At 43.4% G+C, this 21,096-nt stretch overlaps 1 protein-coding gene across 1 annotated transcript in view; it reads left to right on the forward strand.

The window, feature by feature from the left end:
* Nucleotides 1–1,892: 1,892 nt before the first annotated feature.
* DNAH3 (dynein axonemal heavy chain 3) overlaps nt 1,893–21,096 on the forward strand; it is a 483,492-nt gene continuing 464,288 nt past the window's right edge. Inside the window, exon 1 of the mRNA XM_040356847.1 lies at nt 1,893–2,128. Within this exon, the coding sequence (XP_040212781.1) occupies nt 2,096–2,128 (33 nt within the window). The 5' untranslated portion in view covers nt 1,893–2,095. The remainder of the gene's footprint in view (nt 2,129–21,096) is intronic.

The following is a 21,096-nucleotide window of genomic DNA, read 5'->3' on the forward strand; positions in this document are numbered from 1 at the left end:
CACCAACAGTTTGCATATGGCAGTGTGAAGACGGGTGCGATGCGGGATCCCGCAGTGGATTCGCAGGGTTCCCGCATCGCACTAGTGTGAACCCAGCCTAAAACCCAAACACATATGATATACACAGGTTCTGAGGCTAATTTATTGCTGATAAGGTGCCAAGTGAATTTAATAATCAACTTAACCACTTCCCGACCTCCTCATGTACATTTACGTCGGCAGAATGGCACGGACAGGCACATGTACGTACCTGTACGTCCTCTGCTAGACGTGGGTGGGGGGTCCGATCGGGACCCCCCCGGTACATGCGGAGGTCGGGTCCGCTCGGGGAGCGATCCGGGACGACGGCGCGGCTATTTGTTTTTAGCCGCTCCGTCGCGATCGCTCCCCGGAGCTGAAGAACGGGGAGAGCCATGTGTAAACACGGCTTCCCCGTGCTTCACTGTGGCGGCGCATCGATCGGGTGATCCCCTTTATAGGGGAGATCCGATCGATGATGTCATTCCTACAGCCACACCCCCCTACACTAGTAAACACACACACAGTGATCCCTAAATGTTACAGCGCCCCCTGTGTTTAACTCCCAAACTGCAACTGTCATTTTCACAATAAACAATGCAATTTAAATGCATTTTTTGCTGTGAAAATGACAATGGTCCCAAAAATGTGTCAAAATTGTCCGAAGTGTCCGCCATAATGTCGCAGTCACGAAAAAAATCGCTGATCGCCGCCAATAGTAGTAAAAAAAAAAATTAATAAAAATGCAATAAAACTATCCCCTATTTTGTAAACGCTATAAATTTTGCGCAAACCAATCGATAAACGCTTATTGCGATTTTTTTTACCAAAAATAGGTAGAACAATACGTATCGGCCTAAACTGAGGAAAAAAAATGTTTATATATGTTTTTGGGGGATATTTATTATAGCAAAAAGTAAAAAATATTGCATTTTTTTCAAAATAGTCGCTCTGTTTTTGTTTATAGCGCAAAAAATAAAAACCGCAGAGGTGATCAAATACCACCAAAAGAAAGCTCTATTTGTGGGGAAAAAAGGACGCCAATTTTGTTTTGGAGCCACATCGCACGACCGCGCAATTGTCTGTTAAAGCGCCGCAGTGCCGAATCGCAAAACCTGGCCTGGGCATTTAGCTGCAAAATGGTCCGGGGCTTAAGTGGTTAATATGTGTTTGGGTTTTAGCCCACGTTCACATTAGGCCGATTTAACATGTCAAATCGCATGCCAAATCAAACCCTATTTCCAGCAATGACACCGATCCGAACCTTCGATGGGGCTTCAGTAGGGCTTCAACCAAGCTTTGCCATAGACTTCTATGGAGGCTTTGAAGACGCTTTGAAGCACCACTGAAGCTACATGGGGTATAATTTTTGAAGCAAAGCAAAAGCAACAGGTGTAAACAGGACTGTAAGCTAACCATTTTATTTAGTGACAGAAGCTTTGACTGACATTCAGAGAGCTTTAACAAAGCCTGTCAGAAGCTGAAGCAAATGTAAATGAGTCCTAAAGCATTAAAGGAAGGCAGACTTGGGCTATCTCCTCCCAGCAATCCGGCCACCAAGCAGGCCGAGCAGCTTCCTATTCACACAGAGAAGATGTATCAGTTGGTCAGGGGAAAGTTGTAAGCAGTCTGTTGCTATGGTTACCATGCCTGCACAGCAAGTTTCCCAGTGAAATTCCAATGGGAGTTGTGTCTAAACGGAGCTAGAGGGGTCTTTATATAATCCCCATAACTCACAGCGGGCTCAGTCATTTCTATTTTCAGGTATGGAAAGTGTCCATTTCTTATTTTTCTGTCAGGGGAATAGCACAGAGATTGACAGAGTTAATTGCAGGGCAGGGAGCGATACACAAACACACCTTGTGGTCTGTACTTCCCATAGCACGTTACTTAGTTACCAAAGTTTAGACTGACGCTTTGGAAGTCATTCAGTCAGCTCAGGCTTGTATCTAGCACAGGCTGGCTAGTTAGACGCGCAGTAAATGATAAATCTAGATTTGTGATGGGACATTGGATAGGGAAGAGTTGCTGATTTTACTCAGATTTTGCACTTCTGTCAAGAAACCTTCACATTACAATGCAGTCTTCACTGAATCCGAGGCTGCACAAGGTAAGGCTATCTTCCTTTTATTAGTCGCTGACCAATTTATTGTTCACTTTCTGCTTCACCTATAAACCGCTTTCACACTGAGGTGTTTTTCAAGCGTTTAGTGCTAAAAAAGCATTTGAAAAAACACCTCAAAAATAGCATTTGTAAGCACCTAAAAAATACCCAGTAAGGATGAGCTCAGGCGTGTTTGCGACCCGCACGTGCAGAGCCCGCCAGGAAGTCGGTACTGCACATCGCTAATCGCAGGCAGTGAGACATTTCCGGGGCCCTCTGCAGCCGCCGATAGGGAAAATGTCTCACTGCCTGTGATTAGCGCTGTGCAGTGCCGACTTCCTGGCGGGCTTTGCAAGTGCGGTTTGCGAAAGCACCTGAGCTCTTCTTTACTCCCCAGTATAAAAGTCCGAGTGTTTTCACACTGGAGCGGTGCGCTTGCAGGACGTTAGAAAAAGTCCTGCAAGCAGCATTTTTGGGCGTCCGAAAACGCATCGCCCTTTGAAATGAATGGGCAGCGCTGCCGAAGCGCCTGCAAAGTGCTTCGTCAGCGTTTCAAAACCTCTATTTGGTCGCTAGTGGGGGTTAAAAGCTAGCGGCTAGGGTTGCCACCTCATCCCTTTAAAACAGAACACATATGAATTACACAGGTTCTGAGGCTAATTTAATTTAGATAAGGCTCCACTTGAGTTCAATTACCACCTTAATCAGCCACAGAACCTGTGTAATTCATATGTGTTCTGTTTTAAAGGGATGAGGTGGCAACCCTACTAGCGGCCCGTAAAGCATTGCTAAAACTAGCAGAGGTTTACTGCTAACGCGGCTGAGAAAGGGGTAATAGTGATCTCATATCAAAGGGCTTGTGTTGATGCACGTTCTGGTTAATACGCAGCCGTTTCCATTTAAAGGCGACTGCACTAGGGTTGCCACCTTTATTCCTTTAAAAATGAACATATATTAATTACACAGGTTCTGTGGCTGATTAAGGTGGTAATTAAACTCACTTGGTGCCTTATTTGCAATAAATTGGCTTCAGAACCTGTGTAATTCATATGTGTTCAGATTTAAAGGGATGAGGTTAGCAACCCTAAGCTGTACACACGCAAATTGAAAATGTAACGCTTGACCAGAAAATTACACATTTTACTTGCTTTGCCTGCTGTTTACACACACAGCTCCCGGTTCTTGCTCTGTCACAAGTGATCGCGGGTGACTGGCGGTGATCGCACCCACCGGGCACTCGCATCGGCATCAGGGGTGCTCCCCTAGTGGCCGCAGAGCAACATCACGTTATATTACGCGATTTTGCGCAGCCGAGTCAACCTGCCGCAGTAAAACTGCGGTGGGCGGTCAGCAAGCGGTTAATAGGCCCAAAAAAACTCAGTGCAACGCAAAGCAGATCAAGCATAACCCTTGAACTGTCACGTGTACTCCTCCACTAAAGTCAATGGCAATATGCTGATCTGCGTTTTGACGTGCGCTTCAATCACATGAGCCCTAAATGCCATTACAGTAAAACCTTGGTTTGAGAGTGTTTTGCAAGACAAGCAAAATTGCAAGGTTGACAGTTACAATTACTCCCAGAGGCATGATGGGACTTGTAGTTCTGCAACAGCTGGAGGGCCCCAGGTTGCCTACCCCTGTTATAACTATTAATGTAAGGGTTCCATCTCACATTTGGTCACCAACGTATGGAACCATTTCACAGACTGCTAGTATAAAAAATAAACATTTTCACTGACCACCAATGTAAGGGGCACTACAGTTTTCATTGTTGGTGTTTCCTTTCTGCTCATTAATATTATTTTTCATTTTATGATTGTTACTGAAACATTTTTTTCTTATAGAATAGGGAAGTGTTAAAAAGTATCTGCTCTGGATGTCCAATATGCTAGATACACTGCATTTTGTATTCTTTTATGTATTATTATATATATAACTTACCACTGAGCACGCAAACATGCCCTGAGTTTTAGAGATGCAATAATGCAGCAGGCAGGGGCGGACTGACCATTTGGGCACTCAGGCACTGCCCGAGGGACCCATGCCACTAGGGGGCCCCATCAGGGTTGCCAGCCTCAGTAAACCATGGACAGTATGTAAAAATCTGTGTTTTTTTTAAAAATTGCAAGATTATAGCTGCCCCGCCTCTCCAGTACCTTTTCAGTGTGTGTACTGTGTGTGTATATTGTGTATGTATACTGTATGTGTGTGTATTCTGTGTGGCCCCATAATCTATTGCCTGGGGGCCCCCATAATCTACTATTGCCCAGGGGCCCCATAATCTATTGCCCGGGGGCCCCATGAGTGGTCAGTTCACCCCTGGTGGCGGGGGTTTTCCCAAGACATGAAAATTATTATAAGGGCACTAAAAAGGGTATTAAAGGCTGAAAAATGTTGCTCTAAGGCTACTTTCACACTGGGGCAGGGGGGGAGGGGGGCGTTAGCGGTAAATCGTTGTTAGTTTTAGCAGCGCCTTACGCGTGTTAGGCTGCATTCACACCTGAGCGTAGCATTTTTTTGTCTTTTTTTCCGGCGTATTCACGCGTTTGCATACAGCGTCGTCCAACGTTTTTTATTTTAGCCAATAGGAAAAATTATCATCTTTTCATCCCTTGCTATGTTTGTACTGTAGATTTTTTTATCTTCTGCCTGGGTGAAATGTTCTATTGATTAAAGCGACAAAACGCCTGTAGAAATGCTCGTTGTCACGCTAGACGCTTGAATCGAGCGTTTCCATTACTTTCTATGGGAATACAAACGTTCTAAAATGCCCAAATCCGCGTGACAAAAATGGTTCCAGAACTTGTTTGAGCTTCAGGTGTTCGGCGTCAGGTGTTTTGGAGTGGAGATGTGAACCATCTCCATAGAGAATAATGTATTTTTTTCCCTAGCGTTTTGGAGCTACAGGCGACAAAGCGCTCATGTGTGAATGCAGCCTTATAGTAAATGGTTCAAATGGCTTCCACCGTAGCGCTTTGCAGGTGCTTCGACAGCGCTGCCCATTGATTTTAATGGCAGGAGCGGTTTAGGAGTGGTGTATACACCGATACCGCACCGCCCCAAAAATGCTGCTTGCAGGACTTTTTTTTCGGTCCCGCAAGTGCACCGTCCCAGTGTGAAAGCACTCGGGCTTTCACACTGGGGAGGCTTGAGAGGCTATTTTTAGCGCTAAAATGCCCGAAAAGCGCCCCAGGGGTCTAAGTTGTAAGAATTATTTTCCTGTAGTAATATCAGGGAATATGCTTCCTGGTTTTGTGTGTTTTTTGTCTTGAGGAAGCACGGCTGATTTCACAGTGCTGTTTGCAGCTGCAACAGCTGCGTCTTCAACATCTTATTAGCAGGGCCGCCATCAGGGGGGTACAGTCAGTACACCTGTAAGGGACCCGGATGGCAACCCCCCAGGGGCCCGGAGGCCTAAAAAAAAAAAAAATTCTAATATATTTTTATTTTATTTTTTATTAAAGGGCCAATTATTTTTTTTTAGCGGTACGGGGGGCCCGGAGATCCCCAGGGCCCCGGATGACAACCCCCCTTTTTTTAATAATTTTTTTTTTTTATATATATATTTATTTATTTATTTTATATAATATATTTATTTATATTTATTATTAAAGGGCCCAGAGGTCCCCAGGGCCCCGGATGGCAACCCCCCTTTTTTATATAAATGTTTATTTTTTTATTTTTGTTTATATATATATATTTTTTTTTTCTATTAAAGGGCCCAGAGGTCCCCAGGGCCCTGGATGGCAACCCCCCCCCCCCTTTTTTTTTTATAAATGTTTATTTTATTATATATATATATATATATATATATATATATATATATATATATATATATATATATATATATATATATATATATATTTATATATATATATATTTTATTAAAGGGCCCAGAGGTTTCTTTTTTTTTTTTATTATTATTATTAAAGGGCCCAAAGGTCCCGGATGGCAACCCCCCTTTTTTGTAATTTCTCTTTCTGAATACCCTTTTTTTTTTTTTTTTGTATGGCAGTTGAATGAGGTTTTTTTTTTATGTGCTTTGCTCATGATTGCAGCATAATCCTATTCACATAGGGGGTAGAATATATTTGTGGAATCGGGGGGGGGGGGGGGGGTAGGGGGAATAATTTTGCTTTGCAGCCTCAGCATGTGTACAACCCCAGGCAACTGGATGGGTTCAACCACCTGTGCTTTATTATACATGCTTTTTGTGCATTTTAAAGTACATATAAAAATGTAAACCAGGCCTTAGAGTTAATGGATTTAAGATCACACCCAAAGCGGGGTCTTAAATTTCTTCTTCTACCCCATGCATTTTGGGGAAGCATATGAGCTGCTGAATAGGTGTTTACATATGTATGTGCATCCAAACGGTATGTATGTGTATGATTTGTAAAAAGAATTGTATACGTTAATGTTTTTTAACCCCCCCACATAGTGTGGGACACATTGAACCTTATACTGGGGGGGGGGGGGGCAACAACAAGGGGAGCAATGTAATCTAATATACATGATTTTGTTGGGCTACTGCATTGTGCTGCTCCAAGTAACACAAGTGTGAACAATGCGGTGTGGTTAATTTCAGCCCCATTGTTCAGGTGGCAAGATTCAGAACTGTCTGCCAAGCACTTTCATTTACCACCCATGTAAGTAACCTTGGTGCCAAGTGACCCAGACAGTTTAGTTACTTGCTACAGTGTAATCATGTAATTTATAGCACAATGAAAGTAGTGTTTTGAAAATAAAGTGACCCCTGATAAGTGCTCATTAGCAAATGAATTAAATCTCCCGTGTAGTTTAGCTGGCACAAACAGCAAGGAAAACCAAAGCAAACCAAAACAATTTCGTTTTTAAAGCTTTACTTTGGACAGACGCACACAAAAGTTATATATATATATATATATATATATATATATATATATATATATATATATATGGTATATGTTACATGCTCATTAAAAATCAATAAAGCAGAACATTATTTTTTCTAACTGCAAACACTGAATTGGCAAGTTGAAAATATAGCATGCATCCACACTTGTGTGACTTTTCCTGCGACTTGGGTCTGCAAAGTCGCTTGACATTTTGTACCTCTTGATTCCCAATGAGTACCATTCATGTCTGTGTGACTTCAAAGTAGTTCCTGTACTACTATGGTCTGACTTTGTTGCGAGTTAAGGTCCATAGCAGTGTAAATTTTGGCAGCAAATTTCAATTTAGTTTTAGTCTTAGTCTTGGGCTAAAATGGCATTTTAGTTTTAGTCCCATTTTAGTCTTCTGCAATTGCTTAAGTCATATTTAGTTTTGGATCAGAGTTCATTTCCTGATCTGTTCAGTGTTGAATATAGTTAAAAACCCTAGGGTGGCACTCAGGGCCGGTGCAAGGATTTTTGCGAACTCAGGCGTAGATGCGTTTTACCGCCCCAACGGCCCCACCCCCCCGGCACACACGCATATGCAGCAGTCATCAATAAATGATTTTCCTCCGCAGGTTTTCAGTGAATCGAATCCCCTGTATATGCACTTTGTAGAATGAGGGGGTATAGGCAATGATATTGGTGCTAAGTTAATAGGGCATTGTTGCTAAATTGGGGGGGGGGCAATGTGCTAATTTCTAACTTGGGGGAGAGTTGGAACATTGGTTCTAAGTGGGGGGAGGGAGGGCAATGGTGCCAAGTGGGGGGATGTTTGGGACATGTTTGGGGAGAGAGGGGCTACTTGGGATAAGTGGGGGATATTTGGGATACGTGAGAGGAGAGGAGAAACATTTGGGATACGTGGGAGGACAGGGGGGGACATTTGGGATAGGTGGCGGGACAGGAGGGACATCTGGGATAAGTGAAAGAAGAGGAGGGGCATTGTGCATAAGGGGGGGGGGAGAGGAGAGGCATTAGAGATAAGTGGGGGGGACATTGGAGGGACATTGCGGTGGCAGGAGGAACATTTAGGACATTAAGTGGGGGAGACGTTGATGCTCTGTGTATGTACATCCGTTTCACATACCGCAGTTCACTTGGTCAGGCAGCCACAGATCCATATCCCTGGAGATGTCATTTCATTGCATGCGGAGCCCGGGGTAGAGCTGGCGCCGCAGCACCAGTGCCAGAGTGGCTACCACTATTTTAAAATGGCTTCTAGAGCAACAATCAGGGTGGCTACCTGGCTTGTATTGTATTGCCCTGCATGCTAAAATTAGAACTTCTAGCCAGTGTTATTAGTAGGAAACAGATCAAAAAGCTAGTACCCCTCAAAAAAATAAAATAAAATAAATAAAATACAACTGGCAATCAATTGAATGTTTTCTGTTCATTAAGCTGATTTACTAGGATTCCAAAAAAAATGGCCCCTGCTGCAGCATTACACAATGGCCAATAGCTCCATAAAGGAGCAGAGTGGCAGAGCCACTTATGCAAGTTTGTTGGGCATTGAGGTGGTATCAGTGGGGCACAGTGCATATTACCCACCGAGGCAAAACTTGGCTCTTTATCTGACACATTTAAGTATATGCGTAATATTAATGCATATTTTATTATTAAGAAATTCTCTTAAATCTGTCTTATACCTCACTTCGAGTGAAGATGATCAAATCCCTACAGTACTGAATGAATCGCAGTTTTTGTGTTTGACCTAATTTTGCTTTTATGTTAAACAGTGACTCATTCCTACTAGCTGCTTTTTCAGCAGCCATTAACATAGAAGAACTAAGTGCACGTGTAATATAATCTCATTCTTTAAAAATAAAAATGTATTTTCTTATTCGGTTCTGTTATCATTTTAAATAGAGTGGGGAACGGTTAGAAAGTCTGTTTTCGGTTTTTTTTCGTTTTTTTTTTTTTTATGTCTGTAATGCATCTTGTGCTTTTTCCCATTTAAAGTTGTACATTTGGTATGTTTTCCACATCAGGGATATTTTTTCATTCTGTATTTGTGTCTTTAGCCTGTGGCTTGCACATTTTGTTTTTGATGCTATGCATCTTACAGGTGTCTAGAGAGTCGGGAGAGTTTTTATTTTTTAAAATCATTTTTATTGTTTTCAAAAACGTACAATGTACAAACAACCATTAAGGACCACACACAACAGTACGGTGCGCCGTCCCAAAATATTAAAGGGGAGAAAATAAATAAATAAAAAATAAATAAAAAGTGCATTACATTTAAAACACCAGTATAAACATTGCCTGTGAAACCTGTCGACTCAACCGACACCACTCCCTCAACCCCTCGTTACATACTTCAACCAAAGTATAAGGATTCATTTGACAGGACTACCCACTCTAGCAAGAGAATGACATATATGAAACCCACCATACTTTGAGTGCAGGGGGACGGTGTACTCGCTCCTTCACAGGCAGTGAGGTGCATATTGTAGCCGCTAATAGGAGAGACGGGATAACTTCATACAATGGTGAAATTTTAATCCGTTACCATGAGAGGTGAGGCCTTCAACCCCCCCCCCCCCCAAATCGTATCAAATTTAAGAAGCGCCCCCCTGCTCAAATATGTAGCTTTGTAAAAGGGCAGGGTCTTATTAACGGAGGCCTTCCAGGACTCTACGGACTGGGGGTGTAGTGCTCTTCCAAGATAAAACAATGCGTTTCCTAGCATTAAAAAATAATAAAGTGAGTAAGGTTCGTATATCGTAGAGGTCATCTACCATCCCGAGCAGACAGTGTTTGATAGAGGGATTTAACGGGATAGTGGTCACCTCCTGCACACACAGCAAAACCTCCCTCCAATATTTATGGGACAGTCCCAGAAGATATGCATAAAGTCACTCCATTTGTGGAACATCGCCAGCAAGCAGAGGCGACTGAATCAGAAATTATGGCTATCTTTGCTGGGGGTCAGGTATAGCCGATGCAAAAATGTATAGTGGATCAACTGGTCGCGGGCTGAGATTGAGAGTCACATTAACTGTCACTTTAAAGGGGTTGTAAAGGAATTATTTTTTTCCCTAAATGGCTTCCTTTACCTTAGTGCAGTCCTCTTTCACTTACCTCATCCTTCGATTTTGCTTTTAAATGTCCTTATTTCTTCTGAGAAATCCTCACTTCCTGTTCTTTTGTCTGTAACTACACACCGTAATGCGAGGCTTTCTTCCTGGTGTGGAGAAAGCCTCTTCAGGGGGCGAGCAGGAGTGTCAGGACGCCCACTAACACACAGCTCCTTTCTCTATCTGCAAAGTAGAGTGTGTCCTGACTTGCCTGCAGAAGACTAAACTCACTCAAAGCAGATGAAGTCCGTTTTCTTAATGGGTGACATCACAAAGATGTTGCACACACAAACTAATCTCTTCCCTTCCCCAGTGGTTTCTTCACATTCAGGACATCTTTCTTCAGCTCTCCCTCCTCGCATTGCCTGCAGCCTACTTTTTATGGGCAATTGGCAGCATTCCAGCATCCAGGAGTTTTCCGGTCTGCTGACTGCAATGATATTTGGTCACACAACCATACCTCTTTGCACCTTCGATCCAGGGATTCTGCTCAGCTGTTCCTGAATTTATGTATACTTGAGTGTTTTTCTTTCTTGGCTTTTTCTACGTGTCTGCCCCAAAATTTAGAGCAGTTCTCTGATGGCCACAGACAAACTTAAGACTCAGTCATTACCCCTTTTGCAACATGTATAAATCTGTTAGGCCCACAAAATGATTGTGCCATTTGTGATTCTTATAGAACCCAACCACAGATCCTCAGGTCTTCGGTACCAAGGTGTTCTTGATCCCAGCTGCTGTAAAATAATGGATTCAGGGCTTTCACCCAAGCCTCTGACTTCTGTGAGCATCAAGGATACTGAACTACATGTGCATGTCACGGTTTTTTTTTCCAGCACATCCGTGTTTCCTATGCTTTGCTGTCTGACCTCTACTCTGCCCTTCGACTTGTCATCTACACCTAGTGTTCACTAAGGAGCTAGCCTAAGTATTAGCCCTACTGTACTCTCAGGCATCCCCGTTTTGGGATACTATGTCAACCTCCTGTTGAAGAGGAAAAATGCTGTGGCCCAATAAGACAATGCGGCTTTGACTATCCAAACATCAAAGCATTTTGGATGGATCTGGAAATTTCAGAAATCATTGCTGAAGCTGCCTCATCATTTGGACTATTTGGGTCTAGTTCTGGACACAGCTGAAGAAAAAATGTTTCTTAACAGGAGAAAATTGTAATTCTTCTATGTCAGATTCAAGCTCTCCAGTCCTCTTGTCATCCAACTCTCTGTTTTGGCTTAAGAGTCTTGGGTCTGATGGCCACCTTCCTCCAGGTAGCCCTATTTACCCAATTTCAATCCAGACCACCAACATGCAAGATTCTGTTTTCACTGGGCAAGTTAATTGAATCCCTTAACTAACCAATTAATTTGGTACCAAAGACCGGGTTGTCCCTGGCCTTGTGCTCAGGAATTTAGCTCTGCAAGTTGGAAGTCCTTCATTCCCATAATTTTGAGCAAATTCTCAACAGATGTCAGCCTGGTTTAGAGGAGTCCTAGGCACCCAGTTGTGGAAGTATAATCTCCTATTTTAACATCCTGGACCTTTGGGAAATTTGTCTGTTTCTGTAACACTGGACCATCCTACTGGTAATCAGATTTGGACTCAGTTGGAAAATACCATCAAGGTGGAATAACTTAAACATTTGGACAGAAATTCACATCCCCACCTTGTTCTCCATGTATAGCCCAGATGTAGACAATGGGCATGCAGGCTTCATCAGAAGATAGTGCTTGGACCCAGGGTACTGGTCTCTACACCTGGAGGTATTCTTCCAAGACCTGTGTCCTAGGTGGGGGTGCCAGATGTGCACCTTCTGATCTCTAAATTCAACAACAAACTGGGCAGGTTTGTCTCCGGGTTCCAGCATCCTCTAGCAGAAGCAGTGAATGCTCTAGTGGCTCCATGGGATCTACACACCCTGATCTATGCTTTTTCTCTCCTGAAACTACTATGTCTGCTTCACAGGATTGAGATGAAGGGCATTCTAATAATCCTGATTGTGTCGGACTGACCCAGGTAGATGTGGTCGCCAGCCTAGTAAGACTCCTGGCAAATGTTTCATGGGCTCTGTTGGATGCAAAAGGATTGCTAGCATGGATGTTGAGGTCCTGTTGTGGCTTTTGTTCTTTTAGGCCTTGTACAGACGAGCGAACATGTCCGATGAAAACGGTCCGCGGACCATTTTCATCGGACATGTCCGCTCGGAGATTTTCGTCTGATGGTTGTACACACCATCAAACCAAAATCCCCGCGGACAGACAGCGCGGTGACATGGCGGTGACGTTGACGCCGCCACGTACGCAAACCCGGAAGTTCAATGCTTCCACGCATGCGTCGAATCACTTCGACGCCATGCGCGGGTTCTCGGGCCAGCGGACATGTCCGATGAGTCGTACTGACCATCGAACATGTCCGACGGACAGCTTTCCAGCGGACATGTTTCTTAGCATGCTAAGAAACATTTGTCCGCTGGAAACCTGTCCGCTCGGTCGAAAAATTGTCCGGTCGGCCCTACACACGACCGAACATGTCCGCGGAAACTGGTCCGCGGACCAGTTTCAGCGGACATGTTCGGTCGTGTGTACGAGGCCTTAGAGTTTCTCGATGCAGATGAGTCTTTTTCAAGGGCCAGGTTTCAGCCCAGTTCATATTGTTTCAGAGGCTGTTGGTATTCCACTTCTTATATTGGACATTTGTACAGGTCAGTTCCCATGTACCTCTCACTGTTACTCTATGTGATCTGAAGAAGGTTCTCTCTTTGGATTGTGTGAAGCAATTCGAGATATTTCTTTCTACTCACCCACAAGGAAGTATTTTTGTAGCCATCACCTCTAAGGGGCAAGTGGCTGAACTGGTGGCCTTTTCCCGTACAGAACCCCTTCTGGTTTTGCATAGGGACAGGACTTCCTTTTTCTTAATGTAGTTCTGCCTTTCTCCTCATCAAGACAATATTCTTACATCCCTTTATCTGACTCCAGTTTACCTAAGACCCCTTTAACACTGAGGCGCTTTGCAGGCACTATAACGCTAAAAATAGCGTCTGCAAAGTGCCCTGAAAGAGCGGCCCCATTCACTCCAGTTTGAAAGCCCGAGTGTTTTCACACTGGAACGGTGCACTGGCAGGATGTTAAAAAATGTCCTGCATGCAGCATCTTTGGAGCGGTGAAGGAGCGGTGTGTACACTACTCCTAGGGGCCAAATACCTCCACAAAAATCATGGTAAAGTGCCGCTTTAAAATAGCGGCGCTTTATCGCCAACGCCGCCGGCGCCCCAGTGTAAAAGCGGGCTAACGGAAAATTCTGGATGTGTTTCGTGCTGTAAAAAAAAATTATATCCACTGACTGATTCCTTTTGTATTCCGCATGGATCCTGTTAGGGTACACCGGTCTTTCAGTCCAACAGCCAAAGGCAGACCATTATCTAAACTTAGGTCTCTTATGCTCTGCGTTGTTTTCTTTTCTTTTTTGGTGTTTATAACTATAATTGCTTCATGAATTATGAATGCAAGGATGGGTTACTCATTATTAAAGCTTACAACCTAACTTTCAGCTTCTCCAAGCAGGGTTTCATGGTTCCTTTTAGGTGTGTGTTCAAATCTAAAATAAGGTGATTGCTCAGTGCATTTTATTTTTCAGGAACTAAAGTATACAATTTAAAAAAATGCAAGCAACAGGCTTTGTATTGCAGAAAATACCTGCAACATCTCTGCAGAAAAATAAACCTACCTGCTTGCTCGCAGTCTTCTTTAAGGCTGCATTCACACCTGAACGTGGCGTATTGTACCGCGATTTGCCGCGACAAATTGCAGCGTTTTGTCCCGCGATTTGCCGCTACAAAACGCATCGTTTTTTAGCCTACAATACGCCGGAGGGGTGATTTAACATTGTCGGCTATGCCGAACGCCACCTGAAAAAAAGGGTCCGGGACTTGTTTTGAGCTTCAGGCGTACGGCGTTTCGGCAATGTTAAATCACCCCTCCAGCGTATTTCAGGCTGCAATAGCGTCGGGCGTAAAAATGCCTAGGTGTGAATGCAGCCTAAAATGTACGCTGAGCTGCACATGCACAGCTTAGTTTACATTCCGGTGTTTCGTTGGAGTAGGCGACCCTTCAGATTTTGTAACGGATGTGATGTTCTGTCACGGCCATCTTGGTACACCCTGCAGGATACAGTGAGAAGGCAGGAAGCGGACATCTTTTTACACCCAATGGAGTCTTGCATTTCACACTTATTTATACCACTAAACTGAGCTTATATAGTGAAATTTAGTATTTTGAAATCCATCTGACTGTTTTGATGTTGAATTGTAAAAGCAGCAGTGTTCTGTCAGATCAGTAATCCTGTGAGATCAGCAGGCTTGCAGCTGCTTTAAAATTCAACATCAAAACAGGTTTACAGATGTCAAAATACTGTATGTCACTATATAAGCTCAGTTTACTGGTAAAAATAAGTGTGAAATGCAAGACTCCGGTGGGTGTAAAAAGATGTCCACTTGCCCCCTTCTGACCGTAGACTTACGACGGATGAGTGCGTGGTGTACCAAGATGGCCGTGGGTGAACGTCACTTCTGTTACAAAATCTGACGAGTCGCCTAATCTGATGAAGCAGCGGCAAAGTACCTGTGTGCCATTATGATGTCAGTCAATCACGAGGGCTGGACACCGACACTCAGAAGAAGTTGGGGAGGAATAATTACAACCTTTTGTTTGGTTTTTATTGCTGTCTGTGTCCTAACATGACATTTTTCTTCATTTCTTGTCTAGAAAACACAGCAGAAAATTTTAAAGAAATCTGTGTAAAGTGAAAGTAAACTGCACCTTTTGATAGCTGTCACTGAATCAGTTTCCCATGTCCCCATGACAATTGTTAAATTTTAAGTTTACCATCACCTTTTATACTTCTGACAAAGGTCAATGAGAGAGTGAAACTCCCCAACCAGGACACAGTTAGAGGTTCCAATACTTTCAAGACAAGAAGATAAAAATAATTTGCAGCTGTTTCAAGTTTTTTTGTGTGTTCTGTGCTTTTCATATTTCCTGCCCCAAGAGCTGTCAGATCGTGCCTTTAAATCTGACCAACCCTTTCGCATGTATCTATGAGCAGCTTTAGATTCTGTTTTCAGGGCTCCATTATTTCTTGGAATCAGAACACTGAGGTTTGGTGATAATTACAATACAGTATCTTGGAGGAACATCCTAGTAGCAAATTTTAGGTACATTATATGACATATATTTAGGACATGACTTGTGCATCCTTGGTCTACCTTTTGATTTAACTGGTGGTAATGATAAACACTGAGTGAAAAAATAGCACTGAGAACTAGAGGTTGACCGATATGGGTTTTTCTCTGGCCGATTTTTTTTTTTTTAACCTTCATCCTAGAAAATCTAGGGTGGAAAGGTGGGGTGCAGCCTATTAGTGCCCACCAGTACAGCTCATCAGTGCCTACCAGTACAGCTCATCAGTGCCCACCAGTACAGTTCATCGGTGCCCACCAGTACAGCTCAATGTAATTAACTGCCACCTCATCAGCTTCCACCAGCGGAGCGCTCCCGGTTCCGTTCCCTCGTCTGGCCAAAGGCAGCTTCATTTGTCCCCTGACGTGATGCGTGCCCTGCCTCTGCCTCCAGACTACAAAGCCCAAAATGCAGCGCGACCAGTAACAGCCAATCGGCGGCCGCCGCTGCCGACTTCCTCCACAGGGAAAAAAAAAGTCAGCAGGCAGCGGCCGTGATGGCCGCTGTTTAGAATAGACGGTGGGCGGCCGGGGGGGGGGGGGGATTTCCACCCAGCACGCCCCTGCCTCAGATTCCTTTTCAATCGGTATTTTTTTACATAATAATCTCTACTGAGAACTATTGTACTACCGTATATACTCGAGTATATACGTTGTTTGTGGAAACCTATAAAAAAACATTTGGAGTAAAAAAAAAATATATTTTTACTTGCCAGAATTGCCCTGTTGCTATTAGGGTGACCACATTTCCAAACTACCATTCAGGGACCCCCCCCCCCCCCAAAGATCAGCTTGTGCTGTAACGAATCACAGCACAGTGATTGGACACAAGAGGCAGGATTTATGATTTCTCTAATCACAAGTAGGGGATGGGGACTGTGATCCTCTAGGCATTCCGGGCACTCACTGTCAGTGAGTAAAGCGGTGATGTGGCAGCCTATTTTGGGGGCATTAGTTGGGCTTGGGGGGTGGCTGTGTCAGTTTCATTCCGGGACACTGTATTGTCCTGAAATGAAGGTGCCCGACACAGACCTGCAAAATGCGGGACTGTCCCTGGCAATCTGGGAAATGTGGTCACCCTAGTTGCTATGTAGTCCTCCTAATCTGCCACTTCCTGGTCTGCAGCACTCCTAGGTCACGTCCTCCTTCGCCTGTGCTCCTGGGAAATGATGACACATAATTTCCCAGAAGTCTATGAGCAGTACTGTGATCAATGACGTGATTTAGGGCGGATCACAGGGCCAAGATATGTTTTTATCTATGTTGCTTTAAGAACGGGGCGGGACCTTCCTACATCCTCGCCCGTTGTTATGGCAACTTTACAAACAATTGGCGATACGGCCGCCGTTGAATCGGGCGAGATTGAGAGGTGCCCAGCATGCACCTCTCCAAAGCAAACCAGGAAGAGCTATCGATTGGGCTTCACATGCTCACAATAATGATGGAAACGGCCACAACAGGAGGGAGAATATATTAAAGTGGAGTTCCACCCATAAATATAACATTACATCAGTAGTTTTAAAAAAATGTCATTAGTCCTTTAAGAAATTTTTTTTTTTTTTAGATGCCTTCAAAGTGTTGTTGCTAGGCAGAATAGTTAATCTTCCCTCTTCCTGCACCTAGGTGCTTAAGCTTCACCGCACAGACTCCTGGGAATGTAGTGGGTGTAACTTTCCAGGAGTCTGTGCACTCCCCAGTCTCGAAGAATCATGTGACTTGGACAGTACAGGTGCTGAAACCTGATCTGAAAACTATTACATTGCTTGTGCAGCACTGAGCATGTGCGAGATCTGCAAGGCTGAAATCCAGGAAGTCATACAGTCTGGCTTCATGATGCCCACACTTAAAATGGCCCCAGTCAATTTCTATTTTATAAAGTGTCTAAATGCTGTAACAACCTAACAAAACGGACCTTAGTTTACAGACTAACTTTACTAGATTACATTAAGCTTGTGTATTACAAGGGTATTTATATTTAAAAAGTGAAATTGTGGCCGGAACTCCGCTTTTAAGTAAGTAATAAATTGGTACTAATGCTAGGATCAATAAAAAAAAATTGTTTGGTTCTTCCGCTTTAAAAAAAAATCGTTCGTTCTGTTCACGTACGAGAAAAATTCTGGAGTTTGTCCCTTTTGGAAATTTTCTATTGAAAGTCTGAATTGGATTTTGATAGTTGTGTACACACTATTAAGAAAATCAAACAATCATGCCTTGTACGGAATTATTCTTGAGACTTATAGTGTGTACTCTACTTAAGAAATGTTTGCACTGGCAAGACTGATTAATTGATCAGTTGATGTTAATGATTGGAGAGAGTTTAAAGTTGCATAAAAATTTTCCATTTAGGGCCTTGTGTGTAAAATAGCTTTAACCACCTCAGCTCTGGAAGGTTTTACCCCCTTCCTGAACAGGCCATTTTTGGGATATAGCACTGTTACTTTAACTGACAACTGCGCCATCGTGCGACGCTGTACTCAAATACAATTGATGTCCTTTTTTCCCCACAAGTAGAGCTTTCTTTTGTTTTTTTATTTTTTGTGGCAGTCAAATCTGACACTAAGTGACACTTTTTGGGGACCAGTGACACCAATACAGTAAATCAGTGCTAAAAAAAAGCACTGACACTATAAATGACACTGGCAGGGAAGGGGTTAACATCAAGGGCAATCAAAGGGTTAACTGTGTCCCAGGGTGTGCTTCCTTACTGTATAGGGGATGGACTGACTCGAGGAAGACACAACTGTGTATCGGATTAGTAGGAATCACAGATCCGCGATCGTCTCACGGAGAGATAGATCAGGGAGATGCTTATGTAAACAAAAAGTAAAAAATATTGAATTTTTTTTAAATTGTTGCTCTATTTTTGTTTATAGTGCAAAAAATAAAAACCGCAGAGGTTGATCAAATATTATTTGTACAACGACGGTTTGTCACCAATACCATGCTACGTATTCAGTGTACTCGAGAGGCGCACATTTTCTTTGATCGAAAGTACAATAGACCCGGAAGGTTGCTATGTATTTCTTTTATGTTCTCTTTATGGAACGAAATGTATTTTGGCAGGGGTATACATTTCTCCACCATTCTTGGCCGGCCTCCTTAAAAACTGATTTTATATCCCGCTTTCCGGGCATACCTGTACTAGTCCTAGGTGGCTTTAATAATTATTTGGACTATGAGAAAGATAAATTGAGTGCCCGACTGGCTGCTGGGCTACCCCGTTTGCACGCCTTCTTCTGGAAATGGGCCCTACGGATGTGTGGAGGATGCATAACCCAGATGTTAGGGTATACTCATGCCAATCGGCCTCGATAGGTGGTCTATCGCGCATTGATTTGGGATAAAGCAATGATCTCTTGTTGCCGATGATAGACTCTTCACAATACCATGCTAGACACGTTTCTGACCATTCCCCTCTCTCTATAGACCTAAGGGTGGGAGCGACTAGGGGTAATGGATTGTGGAAACTTAACCCTTTATAGGATATAGGATACGCGGATGTGGACACGGTATGGAAGGTGGCTAAAGCATACTTACGGGGACAACTTATCAGAGAGATATCACACATTAAAACAAAAACTAAAGAATGGGAGAATTTTATTATTGCAGAGGCACAGCGCTCAGAACCCTTATATGTAGTGGATCCCACTGACGATACCAAACGATCGTGGTTGGCATCCCATTCCATGCTCAAGCACTTATCTTTGCAGCTTGCCGAAAATAAACGGTTATTTCTGCAACAGAAACATTTTGAGGAAGGGGAGAATACGGGTCACATGTTCGCTTTATTATCCAAATCGCAGCACCCTCCCTCACACATAGTAGCAATTAGGAACACACAGGGTGATTCTTGCTACTCTACACAAGCCATCATTGATGTCTTTAAAGCCTTTTTTACACGTCCAAGGTTCATCCCTCGGCTGAGGACCTTAGGTCTTTTCTAGATAAATATCCCATCCCCTGTTTGTCTGCTTCGTATTCGAGCCTACTTAATGCTCCTCTGACTGAGGAGGAGCTCCTAGAGGCGCTGGCTCATGCACAAAATGGAAGAACGCCTGGAGCGGATGGCTTGCCTTCAGAGATTTATAAACCGTATACCACCCAATTAATCCCAAACCTTCTGAAAGTATATAATAGGGCTTTTGAAAGCTCCCCCTTTCCATGAGGGAAGCTCTTATAGTGGTACTACTAAAGCTGGGTAAGGATGCTTTGACGCCTGATTCTTATAGACCTATCTCGCTGCTCACCTTTGACATTAAACTGCTGGCACGGGTTCTGGCGAATAGACTGGCTAAATGTATCCAATCAATAGTTCACAGGGATCAGTCTGGTTTTATTCCCACAAGGTCCACTGCCCAGAACCTGCAGAGATTATTCCTCAATTTACAATTGCCCACAGATGATCCGGGTAATAGGGCCATTTTCTCCTTAGACGCGGCCAAAGCATTCGATAGTGTGGAATGGCCCTACCTCTGGGAAGTGTTGACCAAATTTGGGGTGGGCCCTTCATTCCTACGTTGGGTGCAGCTGTTATATAGCTCCCCATCGGCGAGAATGCGTATCAATGGGAACATTTCGGAGCCATTTCGTCTGTATAGAGGCACGAGACAGGGGTGCCCCTTGTCGCCCTTGCTTTTTGCCTTGGCCCTAGAACCCCTGGCAATTCATGTCAGGGCGTCGCAGACCATAATGGGTTTTCGCAGAGGCCCCACCCAAGACGTTGTTTCATTTAATGCTGATGATACATTGTTTTATCTGGGGGACACTGGCAGCTCTCTGGAACATGTGATGAGTTTGATCGCTACTTTCGGAGGGCTGTCGGGGTTCAGCATTAACTGGAATAAATCAGTGTTGATGCCTCTAGACCCCTTAACAAAACCCATACCTGATTGCGCCAGGGAAATACTCACGGTTAGTGAGTTTCGCTACTTGGGCATACAGGTGTCCCCGGACCCGAGCCAATATCTCACCATGAACCTGGTCCCCTTGCTCCGCAAGTTCAGATTGAAATGTTCGGCTTGGATAAAATTACCTCTCATTTATGAAAAAAGAGGGACTATTTTAACGTGCATGAATCGCAGGGTGATACTGCGAATGCACCTATTGGAGATGTGCCAACGCCCCGATATTGCAGGAATTTGAGTGAAAACTATTAGATTGGGCTTTAAAGGCACACAGTACAATATGTATAGAAAAAGCTAGAAATTTATTAGTATAAAATATCATAGAATCAAACAGACGTAAAATCAAAATTTAGAAATTAAGTCAGTAATTGGTACTACAAGGGTAATAACAACAACTATACAGTCTTATTATACACAAGCTTCGTTAAGAAAGCACAGTTAAAGATACAATCGTGTGTTGTATATCCCAGGTAGTAATCCGGAGGTTAATGGAGGGCTTTCTCTACATGTTACGCGCTTAGCGCTTCCTCAGGAGCATAGATATTGCATCTAGTGAAACACATATACAAGAAACAGATTAGGTTTACAAGTATACATAACAAAAAAGTAGTAGTGTATAAATTATACACATACGAAGATAACATATATGTAACAGAGTATAAAATAGTACATAGAACAATAAAAATGAAAATAAAAATACAAAAAAGTTTTTTTGCATTCGCCAATGTGGGTGCGGCAGAGCAAAAGGACAGCATGTCACCAATACCCCAATGAGAGGAAGGAATAAGGAAAGAGAACAGAGCAGGAAATGAGACAGAGAAGAAGGGGGAAAAAGAAAATAAGG

The sequence above is a fragment of the Rana temporaria genome, chromosome 6 (genome assembly GCF_905171775.1).
Source record: "Rana temporaria chromosome 6, aRanTem1.1, whole genome shotgun sequence".
NCBI lineage: Eukaryota > Metazoa > Chordata > Amphibia > Anura > Ranidae > Rana > Rana temporaria.